General features: G+C 31.9%; 3 protein-coding genes across 3 annotated transcripts in view; 2 read left to right on the top strand and 1 right to left on the bottom strand.

The window, feature by feature from the left end:
• Positions 1–498: 498 nt before the first annotated feature.
• Positions 499–6,457, top strand: LOC105626077 (lipase maturation factor 2-like). Its single transcript, XM_012207386.1, has 10 exons — positions 499–592; positions 1,175–1,358; positions 1,826–1,927; positions 3,481–3,665; positions 3,764–3,942; positions 4,044–4,293; positions 4,377–4,588; positions 4,701–4,950; positions 5,094–5,310; positions 6,175–6,457. The coding sequence occupies exons 1-10, from the start codon at positions 499–501 to the stop codon at positions 6,455–6,457; spliced, it is 1,956 nt and encodes a 651-aa protein (XP_012062776.1).
• Positions 6,458–7,611: 1,154 nt separating this feature from the next.
• Positions 7,612–10,485, bottom strand: LOC105626078. The gene has a single exon (XM_012207388.1). It carries the CDS (start codon positions 10,483–10,485, stop codon positions 7,612–7,614), a length of 2,874 nt encoding a protein of 957 aa, XP_012062778.1.
• Positions 10,486–16,334: 5,849 nt separating this feature from the next.
• The window catches only part of LOC105626079, a 17,659-nt gene continuing 15,951 nt past the window's right edge, over positions 16,335–18,042 (top strand). Inside the window, exons 1-3 of the mRNA XM_012207389.1 lie at positions 16,335–16,449; positions 17,664–17,779; positions 17,918–18,040. Coding sequence (XP_012062779.1) covers positions 16,335–16,449; positions 17,664–17,779; positions 17,918–18,040 — 354 coding nt within the window. The remainder of the gene's footprint in view (positions 16,450–17,663; positions 17,780–17,917; positions 18,041–18,042) is intronic.

An 18,042-nucleotide genomic window follows, 5' to 3' on the forward strand; every position in this document is an offset into this window, starting at 1 on the left:
TATATATATATATATAATATAGTATATATAACTAGTACGTAGTAGTAGTAGTAGTAGTAGTAGTAGTAGTAGTAGTAGTAGTGTAGGTAGGTGGTGGTGTGTGTGTGTGGTGTGTGTGTGTGTGTGTGTGTGTGTGTGTGTGTGTGTGTGTATTAGCATATTATATATATATATATATATATATAAAATAAAATATTTACTGTCAACCGACAACCAATAAACGCGCCGAATTGCCTCGCTGTCCAACGTAGTTTCACACATATCAACGTGGGAAGCATAGTTTGGCGGGTTTCATTGCGTCTGAGCGACCGCGCGACGCGTCGGTGCGTGTCACTCGTGCTTACGTTCCATGATCGTTTTGCATAGTTGTGTGCGTACGTGCGTCGCGTTTGACCCGGCGGCACTCGGCAGTGTGCGGTGGTGCTTCGAGTGTTCGATTGCGCGTTATTCTCGCGCGTTAAATGCAGACTTTGTCACATAAAACTTACGTTCGCGACTATGGCGCAATTACGTTACACCCGTAACTTATTCCTGCGCGGGATTTGCATTATATATCTGTTCGCGTTTCTCAGCTTCTACGTGCAGATTCCAGGTAAGGCACTGCACCTCACAGCCTCTCGGCTGAGGCTAATACCAACGCCGATCGTACATCGGCTTTTTTTTTCCCCCGTATGCATGGGATTTCTTTATCTCTCCGAAAACTGTTTATCGCTAAACACTTTGCATAAATATTTGAAGAATGCTTGATGCGGCTTGATGCCTTGTGCTACGTAAAGAAAATGACAGTCGATTAGCGACGCTTGTATATGGTACTCTGAAAGATAATATCCTTCGCTCGTACAATACTATTCTGGTATTTCGAACGATTACGCCTTCTTCATTACGTTGCGTAACGGAATTTTAATGCTTACATTGTGAATCGCAATTATAATCCTGAGTATTTAATTCAGGAATATAAGGAACTATATAAAGTTTATTTTAGCATAGATTATATAGTATTTTTTTATTTTTGTATAAGAACTTTTCTCACTTTCCAAAATTTCTAACATCTGTATATTTTACTTTCAATATAGAAAGTATTCAAAATTAAAAAAATAGACTTTATGTAAATCCCATTTTTGATAGATTTAGGATAGGATATTGCAATGTTATTAATTAATCATTTGTAAAACAGGATTATATGGTGACAATGGAATCTTACCAGCCAGGACGCAATTGGACCTTAAAGCACGCGCAACATTATTGAATAAAATGAAACAAAAACCAACGTTCTTGTGGTTCGCGCCATATCTGGGGTTAAATATTGATTATATGCTGGATGTGCTGTCTCTTCTTGGAGCTATTCTTTCTTTTGCAGGGTACACTTGAAAATTATAGCAAATTATAGTGTGGTCACTTGCATTACATTAGATTAATGCATATTAAAAGCTGCTATATCTACATGAAATTAGCAAAATTAAATGTAAAGGGATATATATATATATTTTTTTTTTAAATAATTAAATATATAATAAAATATATAATATCACATTTTTAGAATGTATTATTTCGTTATATTGAAGTTTTGATTCTATTATCCTACTGCATTTTATAGATACTTATAAAATAGTCTTTTTAATATGCTCTAATTCAGTGTGATCAAATTAATCATTAGAGATTAATATCAAAAAAATACTTTCAATGCGCGTGTAAATATTTGTAAAATTTGTTCAGAAGTAAGTTTTATCATTTATTAATTGTTGTATTTCAATAAATATAAATATTATAATTGCCATTGTAAAGTCATAGTGGAGTCGCTAATGCCTAAAATGACATTTTATTGCAGATTCGTTTCGCAGAAATTTTGCATTGCGCCAATATTTGCAGGACTGTGGTCTTTATATTATTCTTTGTACCAGATTGGTCAAACATTTATGTTGTTCCAATGGTAAGTTCCATGATTTTTTTCATATAAGTAGGCAATAATAAGTGAAAATCGACCGAGAAATGTTCAACATAAACAAGCGAAAAAAGGTTATATTCAATATAGCAGGTCTTAGTGAATAATAATATTTTTTGCAATAAAGTCTTTTAGTGTGTGAATTTTATAATTTCCGATTCAAGCAAACTGCTCGTTGATTATTTGTCAGTCAATTCTAAACTGGAATACGTAATATACAAATTAAATTGACAGGTAATTTAATATTACTGATGTTAATGAATATATAACTTCAAAACACTAAAGAACTTATTGCAAAGAGTATACTTTAATCAGGATTCGAACGAACACGATCTTTTTCATTTGTTGTTTGTTGAACATTTTGATTGATTTTCTTAATATTGTATTTACATTGTCTAAAAAGAATATTTTTTTCAACATGTACTAGTTATTGCAATTGATATCCCTCATCCCTTAGTGATTGAATTGGTAAGACATTTATATAGAATGAGAGAACTACAGGTCTGAATCGCGACTGAAGTGATATTTTTCACAATAAATTCAGTATGTTTTAAAGATACTCGTTATCATTATTATCGTTAATATTAAATTGCTTGTCAACTTAATTTGTGATAATATACACTCTAATTTTAGTTTAGGACTGTGTTTCATGATCGACAAATAATCGGCACGCAGTTTGCTTGAACTGGAAATTATAAAATTCATACAAAATATTAGACATTAAACTGAATATAATCTTTTTTGTTTATTTGTGATAATTTATAGATTTCTCAGTCCTGCCAATCTCTAACATAATTGAGAAGTAATTACTTATAAGATATGTACTAATTGTATCTATTTAAAGAATTTATTGCGAAAATTCACTAAGATCTGCTTTGCGTGAACATGGAACATGAAACTTTTTCATTTATTTGTATTGAACAATACGTTCAATATTCTCGGTTCATTTTCATTTAATATTGTCTATCTTTGTGAGAATAGAATAATTGATTACTATTATGTGTTGAAAAAAGGTACCAAACTTTAAGAAGTACTCATGAAAACAAACCAAAAAGTCTTAATAAAGCAGTACTCAATAAGTAGTGCTCCATAAGTAATATATTTATCCTTTATGAGCTTCTGAGCTTCGTTGCTGATAAGTTTTCAGTTCTTCGTCAATGTCAGTCAATGTCAGTTCATCCACGAATGTATTGTTGACAGTGTCTAGTTTTGACACAAAAGTTAAATACTGTTATCAACATATACGAAATAAACCTGAAATCTTTGAATATCTGATCTTCAAAATAAGAGCAAGCATCAGAAAACATGCCGAATTGTATGTTGAACTGAACGGAAGACATATTAAACGTCTGCTGTAATTAAATTTATTTTTTACTTTATAACTCGTAAATAAATAATTTTTGGAGTTCTGTTTAATTTTAAGATTTTTCGATTTTTTTTCATGAGTATTATATATTTCTAAAGTTTGGTATCACCTTTTTTGAACATCCTGTATAATTTAATTACTTGATAATTCAGTTTTGCATGTATTTGGCTTGCAGGGATGTTCTATTACTGGAAGTTGGTTTTCTATGTATATTTGTGGCACCGTTGTGGTATGCTTATCGCGGAAATCCAAGCGATTATATAACACTCTGGGCTGTGCGTTGGTTGCTTTTCCGCCTTTTGTTTTCTAGTGGAGTGGTGAAATTTACTGCAGGCTGTCCAGTCTGGTGGAAGTTAGATGGTAAAATTATTTTTACAGAATCTAAATGCGCATAAAAGTAATATATATATATATACACATAAAATTAAGTGTTATATATTTATTTTTTCATTTTATAGCACTAAATATCCATTTCGAATCACAATGTATACCAACTGCTCTGGCATGGTATGCACATCATTTGCCAACATGGTTGCTTCGATTATCAACCGTTGCTACAAACGTTATCGAACTTGCTATACCACTTTTATTTTTCTTCCCAAACAGAAAAGTCAGAATAATAGCATTTTATTTGCAGGTATGTAAAATTATCTATAAGGCAACAAGAATATCTAAGAATTAATTATATTAATTAATTAATTGATTTTTAAAAATTATGATACTTAATCATTGTTCTAGGTGCTTCTACAAATCTGTATTATTGCTACTGGAAATTACAATTTCTTTAATTTCCTTATGATTTGTTTATGCATATCCTTACTGGACGATCAATTCTTTTACAAACGAAAATCTAAAAATAATAAATCTCGTATTAGAAATTATCTTTCTACACTAATAACTATATTGGTTTATGGAGGAGTAATGTACGGGACATATATTTATTACGGCCTTAAGATAATTGATAACTGGACCATTGAATCTAATATCAGTATGTACCACTATTTTATTGATAATTGATAATAATTTAGTCCTAACAAATATTATTGGTCATAATCACACTTTTTTTTGTAGCATTTACACAGGAGGAATTTGGTTACATTCTCTATCACGTAGTAGTATTTTCGATATATATCGGTCTAGTATCCTTTGCATTAACGTTAGTTCCGATGATTAATTCTATATTTTATACAAAAGAAATGCATAAACTAACTGATAAATTGACAGCAACGTTACTTACACTTGTCTATGTCCTTTCTATAGCTTGTATTTTTGCTATAAGCATTGTAAGTATACCAGGTAGCTTTAAGCATGCTTATACTTACTGAGAGTTCAATACTGTGACACATATGCAGCTTGTTATTATATACATATAAAATATGAGGTAAATGCTTGTAGGTACCATATTCCTCTTTATCTAAAACGTTTAATTCGACAATGATTGATCATCTGACTCCACTGACTCGATTACATTCAAAAGTAGATCATCTTCATATAACGAATAGGTATGGACTGTTCAGTCGTATGACAGGAGTCGATGGCAGACCTGAAATTGTGATAGAGGGAAGCGACAGTATTGAAGGACCCTGGAAGGAATACGAGTTTTTATATAAACCAGGAAATGTTAACAATTCATTACCATTTGTTGGTAAGATATTTTCATACATTGATATATCAAGATCATTTCTTTTTATATTAATATTTTTTATTTTAGTTTAATATTGTATAAACGATGAAGAATTAATATTGTATAAAAGATGAAAAATTCTTAACAATATTTCTTTTTTGCAGCACCCCATCAACCTCGTCTTGATTGGCAAATGTGGTTCGCTGCGTTAGGTACATATCAACAAAATCCATGGTTAATGTCACTAGCCTATCGTTTATTGACTGGACAGCCCGAGGTACTAGCTCTAATGAATACTGTTGAAAATCCATTCCGAGATAGACCTCCGAAATATGTTAGAGCTAGTCTTTATCATTATCATTATACACCATGGAGTCAAACGTGAGTACATTCTCATATCAGAGTACACGCGTGTGTGTGCGTGTGTGTGTGTGTGTGTGTGTGTGTGTGTGTGTGTGTGTGTGTGTGTGTGTGTGTGTGTGTGTAATATATTATATATTAGATGTGGGAAAAAGTTCGTGGCATTTTTCCCGTTAGATGGCATTAAAAAAACGTCACATAATATATATATATGTATGTATATATATGTATATTGTATATAAAATTATATGTATATGTATGTACATATGAACGCATGTTCATTTTAAATAACATGTAAATGAATTTATAATCTAATATATATATATAAAATATATACGCATACATACTTCAAATATATATGCGATTACATATGATTGAAGTCACGTGATGCTATAAATGCTTGAAGGATTCTTTGATTAGTCAATTTGTAAAATTCTTTCTTTTGATTGGACCAATCAAATACTTCAAAGTATTCACTAGGGATGCATCTACGATATCCAATATTACCTAGCATTTTTTTACTATCTGACCAGATATTCGGATATCATCCGATTGAAATTTGATATCATTAAATAGATTTTTTTATATGAATGTTCTAGAAATAAGTATGCATATTTATGATGTTGTGATATGTTTTTGTTGCAAAATTACAATCTTTATTAGTTTTTTTTTTTTAGTAAGACACTTTCTTCGAATCTGGTCAGATATCCGAAAAATATCGGATATCCAACTTGAAGAAATTGCCTTCTCAGATATCCGATGTTACATTTTGTTCGGATATCTGATATCTGGTAATTTTACGATCCAATGCATCCCTAGTATTCACAATGAGATTTTAATCACATCTTAAATTTAGTATATAATTTAATCCTATTGTTCTTACAGATCGAATACTCGTGCTTGGTGGACTAGAGAAAGAATAGGAGAGTATTTCCCAACATTCAGCCAAAATCACTCTCCACTTATTGAATTTTTAACAAAAACAATGAAGATTCTTCAAGAGAAGCCAGGTTTTAAGGTCACAAATGAACCACTCAAACTGATTTTGGACAATCTTAGATCTTTGGTCAGTAAAGTAGAACCGAGTCTAATATTATGGAGCGTTTTCACAGCCGGTTGCGCAATAATCGTAACAGGTTACAGCAATTCAGTATCGAAAAAAAAATAATTATATTGAGCGATAATCATTATAAAAACTTAATAAGTTACAAGATATTAAATATTAACAAAATATAAAATGCAAGCTGTAAAATATGCATATATCAGCTAAATAAGAATTGTTTGCAATGTAAACTTAGGGTCACAAGATACTTTTTTGCATGTAAAATATACATCTGCATTTCTTCCTTCCATCTAATAGGTCTTTGTTAGACAATATTATGTCGTGTATAATAACAATGCATTAAATATAAATCTACTAAGATAATTACTCATAAGAAAAGAAGGAAAGACATTTCATTTTCCATAAAGAATTTATGAAAAGATTTGATGTATCCGATAAATATGTTCAAAATATATTATATGTATATCCTATTTACATTGTTAATAATTTGTATTTCATTGTATTTACTTATTACAAAAAGTATGTGATATAATTTGTAATATTCAATACATATACATATATATTGTATGAATGTATAAATCGGAGATCTCGTTTCATATGTTTTATGAATTTATTATATATTACAAATCACTTGTTAGCATTAATTTTGATGGTTTTAAGAAAGATATTATTGAATACTTGTAATGAAACAAAAAAAGAGATATAATCATTGATAAAAATAAGAAACGAGAAAAAAGATACTTTATTATAAAATATATTTTCTTATATAACTGCTCATTGTATTTTTTTTTATGTGTTTTACAAATATTATATGTCTCTCGATATTATTTACATAGACTGTAAATAGATTTCGATAAACGTAAATTCGTTTAAAACTACTACTTTGTTAGTAGCCACTCTTATGGCCTCCCTAAAATCTATAAATGTAATTTTATATCTTAGTTATAATTATACTAGATGAATATATATATATTTGTAATGCGCATGCATATGTTTTAGATTGTATACACGTACATATGTACTAAATTTTCCAGGTCACTATTGTTAATTATCACAGTTATATAATACATTATGAATTATTTTCAGAAGATTATATTTGTAATAAATAAAAGCTAGTCTTTTTTTCTACCCATTTACTTTAATATAAAAGGAAATGTAAGCTAAAAAAATGTATCATGTTTGGAGATAAATAAAACTTTAATGCTTCCTATAAATATTTCGATACTGATTTGAATGACATCCAGAATTTTTTTCCAGCGTTATTTTCTAGTGATTTTATATTTTTTAACTATTTTACAGCTACGTACTCTAGGAAGATTTGTCAATGCAATGTCCAAGTTGAGTTGAGAATTGCTATCAGTCGAAACGTTTGAATTGTTTCTTTTATTTAGTTCCAAAGGATTTATTTCTGTATTTTCGTCTTCACTATCGTCTTCAAACTTTCTTTTTGTTGAAATAATTCGATGAGTCGACTTATCTTTTAAAAATATTGCTTCTGGTCCTTGCACTTCCAGTATAGTATTCGACAAACCTATTGGAAGTTCAAATAATTGCCGTAAGCGAACTCGTAGCAGCTGATATTCGGCGCTCTCCATTTCCATAAATTCAGAATTTGTCGCATTACGTTTTGATTTTGATTCATTTCCAAATGATGCCATCAATTCACATCGTAGATGAGATTCGTGTTGATAGTCGTACAGTAATTTCCAAAGAAATAAATTCTTCATACCTGTCAAAGTCGCTTGATTTGGCGGAATTATATTACCCATATTTACATCTTCAACGTCTTCCTTGACACTCGTAGTTTCCTTGTTAAACTTGTTTAATTTCGATTGTTCGTAAGCTTCCAAACTTATCTCTGATTTATCAGCTTTCTTTAACTTATTTAATTCCACTTGTTCGTAATCTTCCGAACTTATTTCTGAATTCACATTCAGTTTATTGTGTTCTAATAAAGTTTCTTTTGACATCTGTGTTTTTTCAGCAAAAGAAAAGATACATTTTATTGATTTATATAAATCTAAATTTTTTTGCTCTAAAAAATTATGGTAATCACTTGTTAAGAATTGACCAAATTTGTAAAACTGAATTTCTTCCTCAATATTAACAAAAGGAAATACGGAGGGAATTATAGAGAAATCTGTAGGTACGTCAATAAGAAATTTTTCATTAATGGCTAAATTATAATTTATAGATGTGTTTTTTTGATTTTTAATTATTTTTCTGAGCTTTACATGTCCATCAAATGGAAGTGGTGGTATAAAAAAATCACCTTCATTAACTTGTGAGGCACAACCGAACATTCGTGTACTATATTTTTCTATCAGTTCATTACTCTGTATATGTCTTACATTTAAATATTTTTTTAAAGAAATTAAAAGTTGTTTCTCTTTGTTATTCAACTGCACATAATTCAAAAAATCATCTGGAATATCAAGATTGGCGTTTAATAAAGTTAATGTGTTGTATAATTTTTTAGTATCACGTATAAGCTGTTCAATGCTGTAAAGTTTTTCAGAATTATTAGGTTTAATTGAAAGTGGAAAACAAAGAACTTCATATAATCTTAACTGAATATCAAAAATATTTACAACAGATTGTATCTCAAATATTGCATTTTTAATATGTCTTTTTGGTGCTTTATTAGGTGATGATTTTTTATTAATAAAATTTTTTTTATTGGGAATTGTAGGGGGCAGTCTAGGTATAGTTTCAAGACTGACACCCTTTGCTATATACTTTAGTAATGCGTTATATCGATGTCTTACTTGTGTTCTTGTTTTATCAGAAAAATATTTGGCTATTCTGGACCAATCGTTACTATATTGCAACTGTAGATTAATTAACATCATATCATCATTGAGCGTCCAAATATTGTATCGATTATTGATATTGGATACCACCGTATGGTAACGCTCTTGGAGTTGTACCGAAGTTCGATGTGACATTACAGTGGTTGAAATTTTACAGAAGTCCATGCCATACTTCTGCACCGCTTTCAGGAGAGTTAATGTTTCCTGATGAGTGAATCTACCTTTTCTCAAATGCGGTGCTTTCCTATACGTCCATCGTACATAAATTTGTTGCTTGGTTCTGTGCCGAAAATGATTAGCAACATCGGACCAAGAAATATAATCTCCGATCTTGATTGCGTTTATAATTTTTGCAAGATGTTTGTCCTCCTGCCTGGTCCATGGTTGTCCAGCTAATGGTACTTTTTTGATAGTATTATATCTGATAAAACATTGATACGCGCTACGATTTGTGTCTAATTTTTGCGCAATAGCATCCCAATCTTGACATTTATATTCTATAATACATTTCAGCAATTTCTTATCTTCTGCATTTGTCCATTCACTTTTCTTGAAAGCAGGATGCAGGTAGACATTCCACATAGCCCTGCATTCGCCTGGTGAATGTTTATTATCAAAATCCATAACGGAAATCTTGTGCCAATCGAATTCTCTCGCACCCAACGGTCCCACCATCTCGTTAAAGTTTCTGGGAATCACTAATGTAGTTTTCTTAGTTTGATCATTAGATGTCGACTCGTCAATTTCTTTGTTGAATCCTCCAGACAATACAGATTCGATAGCTTGATTGTTTATGGCACTTAAAAGCATTTCTCTGTCTTTTCCTGACCAACGATTAGGCTTTTTCAAATTCAAAAGGAACACTTCACCAGCAGCTTCCTTTCGCTTAGTATCAATATTCTTGGGAGCACCGAAATAATCCTTGTCTTTGAAATATGGTATACCAGCATTACTGATTGCCAATTTGGAATTTGAACTCGACTCATCCGTGGATTTCTTCAACTTCTCGTCCAGTAGCCTTATCTTCTGCTCACACTCTTCTAACAGAGCAGTCAATTTCTTCTTAGCTATTGTCAAGCCCGAAATCAATCTTGTATTAATTTCATAAGCGTTTAGAGACTTTTCAATTTCTTGATTCGCTTGGAGATAGTTGACACAGTCATCGTCATCCTCAGCGTCGACATTCGACGGAACATCAGATTGTTGATTGCTGCTAACATGTTGCTGGGATTTTTTTTTCGCAGACAGGGCTAAAACTTCATCAAGAGCCTGAATATCAGCTTGGATATCCAAGAGGTCCAAGTCGTCAAATTCACTCATAATGAATGAAGATATATGACTTCTTGTCTGCTTCTTGTGTGAGTACTGTAGTAAATAAATCAAATTATACACAATGTATCTGAGATATTAGAGATTTGGTAAACGAAGGACAAACTTACATATTGACCGGTTCCTGCAACCGGATGTGTAAAAGAAAGTTGGAGTCCTTAGGAAGTCCTCTCAAGCAATATTGAGTAATAAAACAACAATACTGGATATGATATCATTATTAATCAAAATAAAATCATGTACTTGTATGGCAAACAAAGACAAACAATTTTTTCCCATATTTCTCTTGCACTGTAAAATAAAAATTGATTACTAACAACAAATTTTAATAAACTTAATTACTAAAAATTGACGATATAATGTCGTCTAATGATGAATTCTGTCACTCAGATTAGTGTACATTAAAGCCTGCTTTATATAAAACATCTAAATTGTTAAAGATATTTATTAAAAAAATACTTTATATTAAATATTTGCAGTGGCATAATGTAATCAATTTTAATAATAGCTTTTCAGCAAAAGACAAAGAGTATTTTACTTACTAATCCATTGACATTCTATTTTTCTTGACATCCAATGAGTGACAAAAACGAAACGACATTATATTAACTTGTGTCACTAATGCCCATTTCCGTCAATGTAAATTAACTTTAATTTTGGTTCAACTTACTCTTTTTCTAGTTCAAAAAATTAGAAAAAGATGAAGAGTAAATTGAACCAAAATTAAAGTTAATCTACGTTGGTGGAAATGGACATAAGATCAGTTTCACAATTCATAGTTAATTCGATTAAATCTTAATCGAGGTATAACTTATTCCTCATCTCTTTCTAATGCTAGAATTGGAAAGAGATGAGAAATAAGTTGAACTGTGAATTGTAAAAGTGAGCCTAAGGGTGGATTGTGTCACTAAGGATGGGTTGTTCCACCTTTTGATTAAACTTCAGCTCACTCTCTTATTTTTTTACTCTCTTATTCTATTATTCTTATATTCTTTTATTTATACATTAGATAAATTATTGCATAATTTATCTAAAGATGTAACAACTGATTTTAGGATATTCTCTATTTGATACAAGTCGGTACGAGTATTGGGTAAATGTTTAGAAATACTACCCTATCAAAAATTATAATTTTTTTTTCAGTAGTTAACAAAACTAATCATAAAAAACATATATAAAATGTTTTAAGAACGGACTCATTATTCTTTTGGAGAAAATTTGACAATTGCATATATTTTCTTATATAATTTAAATTATAGCAAAGAATAATTCATGATTCAAAATTTATATATATATAATTCTCTGTTTTAATTAATTTAAATTATAGCAGAGGCATAAATTCCTTCTTAAAATATTGTATACATGTCCTTTTATAATTAGTGCTAATTATTGAAAAAACTATAGTTTTGATAGAGTAATACTTCTGAACATTTATCGAAGTCTTTTCTAATCTTCATAAATTTCCATTTTAATATATCAGACTCAATTTAATAAGACGGAAGATTTGGGTAACAATTGAGAACGATATTTAATCAATATAAAATTGATTTAAAATTTTAAATATACTGTACTATGTCGATTTTATTTTTTTTTTATCATTATCGTTTTCCTCATAAGAATCATATGTTCTTTCTTAACATTGTGTACATGTCTTTTTCAAGTAGTTTTGATAAATGAAAAAAACTGTGATTTTTGACAAGTAATATTAAATATTTATTATTTAAATATCGTTTTGTTTTTGTTATTCATAGAATACCAAGAAAGATAGGACAATATTTTTGCTTGTATCACCAAATGGGGAACATCCACAGATATTACAGTGAATTATGTCATCTTTGTTTAATATTGGCAATAAGGATGAATATAACAATAAAGATTCATTATTATAACTGTGTCTCTTACTAGAAAACATCTATTATTCTTTGTTATTTATCAATGTTAAGTAAACATTAGGATACAAATGCGTTTCATTTCTGTTATATATTGTATGCAAGAAGAATAGAATGACGTTTATGGATGCATTCCATTTATGATGATTTGTGATACAAGTTGATTCAAATGTTGTTTTTATCTTTCTTGACATTCCATAAATAATAAAAACAGAATGATACTTGTGTTAGCTCATGTCGACTGTAAAGCATCCTATGTCGACTGTCAATTGTTGTTTACTTCTACTCATATAGATTAACTTTAATCTTTAATTTACTTTTTCTTCTGTTCTAAAATTCAGGAAAAGATAAAAAGTAAATTAAACCGAGATTAAAGTTAATCTACATTTTGACAGAAAGGGATATATTTTGTCCATTTCTATTAAAGAAAGACAGCCAAAGTGATTCATTATGTTACACTGTGTTATTCGTGTTTCTTGTGGAAAAAGTATCCAGTATCATCATTGGACATTTAAATAATTTAAAATATTTACACGCCTTTATACATTTAGTTTTGCTAATTTAATGCATGTACAGCAATTTTTAATACATGCATTAATCTAGTGTAAATAACCAAATTCTATAACAAAATATTATAATAGAATTTAATGGAGATCAAACTCTTTCTTACGTGTCTCGATTGAGCGAATGACGCCAAGTTAGCCAAATAGCGATGTATCCAGAAAGTTCGAATATCATGCGATAACTGACAAAATGTAATGTATATGATACTTGTCAATTGAGATCTCAAAATCGCATTATTAGCGATCGCTTTCATCCACTTGTCGACTCCAGTCTATTCCAATCTACTCGTTAGAAGTCTCGCACGAATCCCTTTTTTCTGCCCTTTTCAACAAAAAAATCATCTCTCTGAGGGCAAATATCTCACTGTTTTTTCGCAAATTCTAAATCAGACCATCGCTGGCCATTCGTGATTATTCGCTCGCAGGCACTTGAGAACACTTGCGAGGCTATAAATAGCTATATATATTTGTGCGCACACAAACGGCGCAGGTATAGCAGACGTCGTTTAACTGTCAGTTGCGTTTTCACAAGTTTATTTTTTTTATAACCAAACTAATTGCCTATTAATACATGCCTTTTAGCCAATTCGCTTATTACTGAATTAATTATTAAATATTGTAGCTTTACTGCTAATTTTCCAATCCGCTTGCAATCAATATCGATTTGTCAACTACTTCTTTTTTTTATAATATTTCTTTAATCTAAAAAAATGTTAATACTTCATAATACTTTTGACAAAGATAGAAAAAAAATGTTTTTGTCTCTATTAGTGAGTCCTCTAAGCGACGATGATTCTATTAATGTGCCCCCAATTTGTGCGCCTATCTACATTTGACTCATTTTAACATATAGTTACTACCAGCAAACGAGAATGGATTGAAATGAATTGAAATGGATTCAGATTTTTAGAAATATTGATTCACAAATGTTAAAATGAATGCTTTTCAATCCTGAATGTATTTTTATTCATTTATAGGAATTGCATGGAGCATATCTCTATGCCTTTCAATCTAATAATATTAGCTTTTTCTGTGCAAAAACATATAATATAATTGTGAATACTGTTCAATTCAAAATTTTGAATAGGAAATGCAGTTTTTCAATCCAATTGAATCTAATTAAATTCAAAAAAAGTATTCGCTATTTAAAATACGCATTCGGATAGAAACAAATTTCAATCCATTTTAATTCATTGGGATACACGAAATTAGCAAAGTTAAATGTAAAACAATATTAAGCAAGAAATTTCTAAAAGGCCGTAAATATGATAACTTCCTAGCAAACGAAAATGGATTAAAATGGATTGAAATTTTTTTCTATCCGAATGGATGTTTTAAATAGCGAATACTTTTTTTTGATTTAATTGGATTCAATTGGATTGAAAAACTGCATTTTCTATTCAAAATTTTGAATTGAACAGTATTCACAATGTGTGTGTTGTGCACAGAAAAAGCTAATATTATTTTTAGATTAAAAAGCATAGAGATATGCTCCATGCAATCCTATAAATATGTAAATATAAATAAATAAAAATGCATTCAGCACATTGACAAAAGCATTCATTTTAACATGCGTGAATCAATATTTCTGAAAATCTGAATCCATTTCAATTCATTTCAATCCATTCTCGTTTGCGTTCGGGTTGTGCGATTAAATATATAAAAGCATATCAATATTTTAAACAATTAAATCTGCCCGTACAGCACATACAGAATTTGCAGCAATACCGCTGCAATATTGCTGCAATGTTGTAGCATTGTTGCTGCAATTTTTGTGCTGTAGCGGTGATAATGAATATTGTCACGTTTAATTTATACGAACAGAATATATGTACAATATATTATTTCATCAAATTATAAAACAACCAGAGAATTATACGAGCTAAACAAAATGCTATAAAATAATCTTTAATATCTACAAGAAAACTGCGTTCTATTAATTGGCCTCGATCGTTGTAAAAGCGAAAAGGAAATAATCGTTTTCTAACTATCACAATAAACAACCTCATGGAAACGAGAAGATATCATTCATCGGGATCTGCGCTTCGCGCCAGTGAGATCGAAACAAACGAAAAATATCGAGATGATCGAAACAGATGAACGAAGTAGACGGTCGATCGAGAGTCGCCGGCTGTCGCGTCCGTTAATTCGTTGCGTTTCGTATTACGAACGGTTCATTTTTCCACTCTACGAAAATTAAAGAGATAACATATTTTAGTATGCGTGTTCTGTATCATCAACGTAAACGATCAGGAGGGAAATGTATTGAAGATTCAATTTTAGGGTTCGAATTAGACTCCGAATCAAAATTGAGCGAACGCTCCGAGTGCCACGTTTTGCGTCGCAGCAACAGAACGCGAGTCGTCAATGTATCACGCTGTGTGGGTGCTGGGCGGCTCGAGTCACGTGGTCGATGACGTAACTCGCAGAAACGCTATGCCGGCGGTGTTTTCGATAGTCGAGCGGTTTTTCAGGCCATATCATATATACATATCGAGGAGAGTAATAAGTTCTTCTTTCGCGCGGAAGGAGCAATTTTTTCAGGTTCTTTCGTGGGTTTCGAATCTCATCCGCGAGTTCCGTAACGCCAGGAAAAATTTTTATCTGGACGCGATCTTTTGTACTAATTGTACTTAATTCTTAGCGCACCGTTGCACACGCACGAACGAACGGCGGAGGCGCCACGATAGTGTTTCCATAATAATTAATTGTAATAATATAAGAGTTTCTGTGACAATAATATAGTTTCCATAATTATACAATAATAATATAATTCCCATAATAATAATTACTACAGGAACTGAGGAACGTCAGGGTAGCCGGCGGACGCGCCAGCCAACCAGCCAATGGATAGTTTTGACATTCGGCCGGAAGTAGCGCACATATGTTTCCGACGTCGCCGCTGCGGAGGCACGGCTGCGCAGTCGGCTCGCGGTCCGAGTTATGTCGACTGATGTCGACCGAGGAACGGTGGTAGAGGAGTGATGTATAATACGTTGACGACTGTTATCATGACCACCTTCATGACAATATCCTTCGGTTGAGAAGGTGCGCCGTAATCAGTTTATACACGAGAAGGAGACTGTTGACGAGAAATCTACTTTATTGCGGCTGATCAGAGACAAGTTTTCGCTCTTTCCTCTCGTTCTTTCTCTCTCTCTTTCTATCTCTGGTAGCAGCGGCAGAGAAGGAGAGGTCCAGCCGCGCGAGAGAGTGCCGCACTAGATCTTCGTGCCGTCGTACCGTATCGTACCGTACCGTACCGTACCGTTCCGTTCCGGGGGCGGTGATCGGCGCGATCGGCCGAGCGGAGCGGAGCGGAGTGCAGCGGCAGCGCAAGGGACCCTATGTCAAATCGACGTCGACGGCGAGGACGAAGCGCGCCAGCATGAAGAAACTATTCTCCAAGATCGACAACACGTCGAAGGAACCCAACAGTTACCTGGGGAAAGTGTTTGTCGTGGGCCGCCATACCGTCACCGTTGAAGAAGTCCTGGCAGAAGGTACGCTGTTTTCTTAAACATTGCTTCTTTTCTGACATTTCTTTTATGACGACATCGACACTTCCTCTTGTTCCCGCTCTTGTGTGTGCTCCTCTGTGTTTCAGCCTCCAGTAGAAGTGTACGCGACTGGAAGTGTCCCCTCTGTTCTATTTTGCACCGCAACCTTGCCCGCCCTCTCCGCCATGCCTGGCTGTCCCGCTTTTTTCTTTCTCTCTCTCTCTTTCTTTCTCTTTCTCCTCTCCTGGATTGTCCTCGGCGAGTGTGAGATAAGCGACAACAGTATACGATCTCCATCCGCATCCGGGGCGGGTGGTTGGTGGACATCATTAAGCTCCCCCTTATAGAAATTTAATACTGATTAATTACTCATTTCGAAGACTAATAAGTTCTTAAACAACAGTGCTTCTCTAATACTCAAAAATAAATAATTTTTAGTATCAAATTGGATTTCTGTAAGGACCATTAACTTTTGATACGTCGACCAACAAACTGTGCGTTTTACACTGTTAACAAAATTCATGGTTCCAGGAAATGTCAAATCTGTTGCTCTGGAATAAACAATCAGTTGCCTTTCAGACAGCTAATGCAGGATTCACACAAAAAATCTAAAATATTTTAAACATAAATAAGAGAGAAGAAGAAAGTCATTTTTCGATTAAAGCGGGTCTTGGTGCTTAGTAACATTCATATATGAAGAAATATAATTGATATTTTGCTAAGATATTTTACGATTTTATGACGAGTATCTAAGTTCATTACTTCTCAGGAATGGAAATATGAATTGTGAAGTGTCAGTTTCATATCATTTAGAAAATTAGGATATCAATTATGTTTCAGGGAGCTAATATTGCGAGAAGTTTTTTTATATGTAATAGTTGCATTGTGTGGAATGCCAGATGACGGATATATTGTTACATGTCAATATAACTGAAACTGACAAACAAATTTATTGTCTGATCAGTAAATTTACTTTGAGATAAAGCCGAGTAGAGTAGTATCTTTTATTACCACTCTGTAATTGTATCTGTGTCAAGTTACATACAATGCGTAGTAACTTTGTAGATTTCCTATTTCCTATTTCATATTTTTTTCATTCTGATTATAATTTTTTTCTTTAATTTAATATGACTATAATTAAATACTGAAAACATTTTGCATTTGTTTTCTCTCTGTCTTTCTATTGTGTGTCTCATAAGATAATTGTTGTTTTACAGGAGGATTTGCGATTGTGTTTTTGGTCAAAGCCTCAGGTGGACGATATGCACTTAAACGAATGTATGTCAACAATGAACATGATCTCAATGTATGCAAAAGAGAAATTCAAATTGCTGTGAGTACTTTCGTAAATAATGAAATGTTAGTTCGTGCTATAATTTATTTTAATTTTTTTTTAATGGAAGTAATAAAGGCATTATATGGCATTTTAATTACATGAATTGAAAATTGAATGAATTATTTCTATTTGTAGAGCAACCTGAGTGGTCATAAAAATATCATAGGATATGTAGATAGTAGCATAACTCACACCACTGGAGGAATACACGAACTTCTGCTTTTAATGCCTTACTGTAAATCTCAAGTTCTTCAAATGAT

Source organism: Atta cephalotes (assembly GCF_000143395.1).
Source record: "Atta cephalotes unplaced genomic scaffold scaffold00004, whole genome shotgun sequence".
Taxonomy (NCBI): Eukaryota; Metazoa; Arthropoda; class Insecta; order Hymenoptera; family Formicidae; genus Atta; species Atta cephalotes.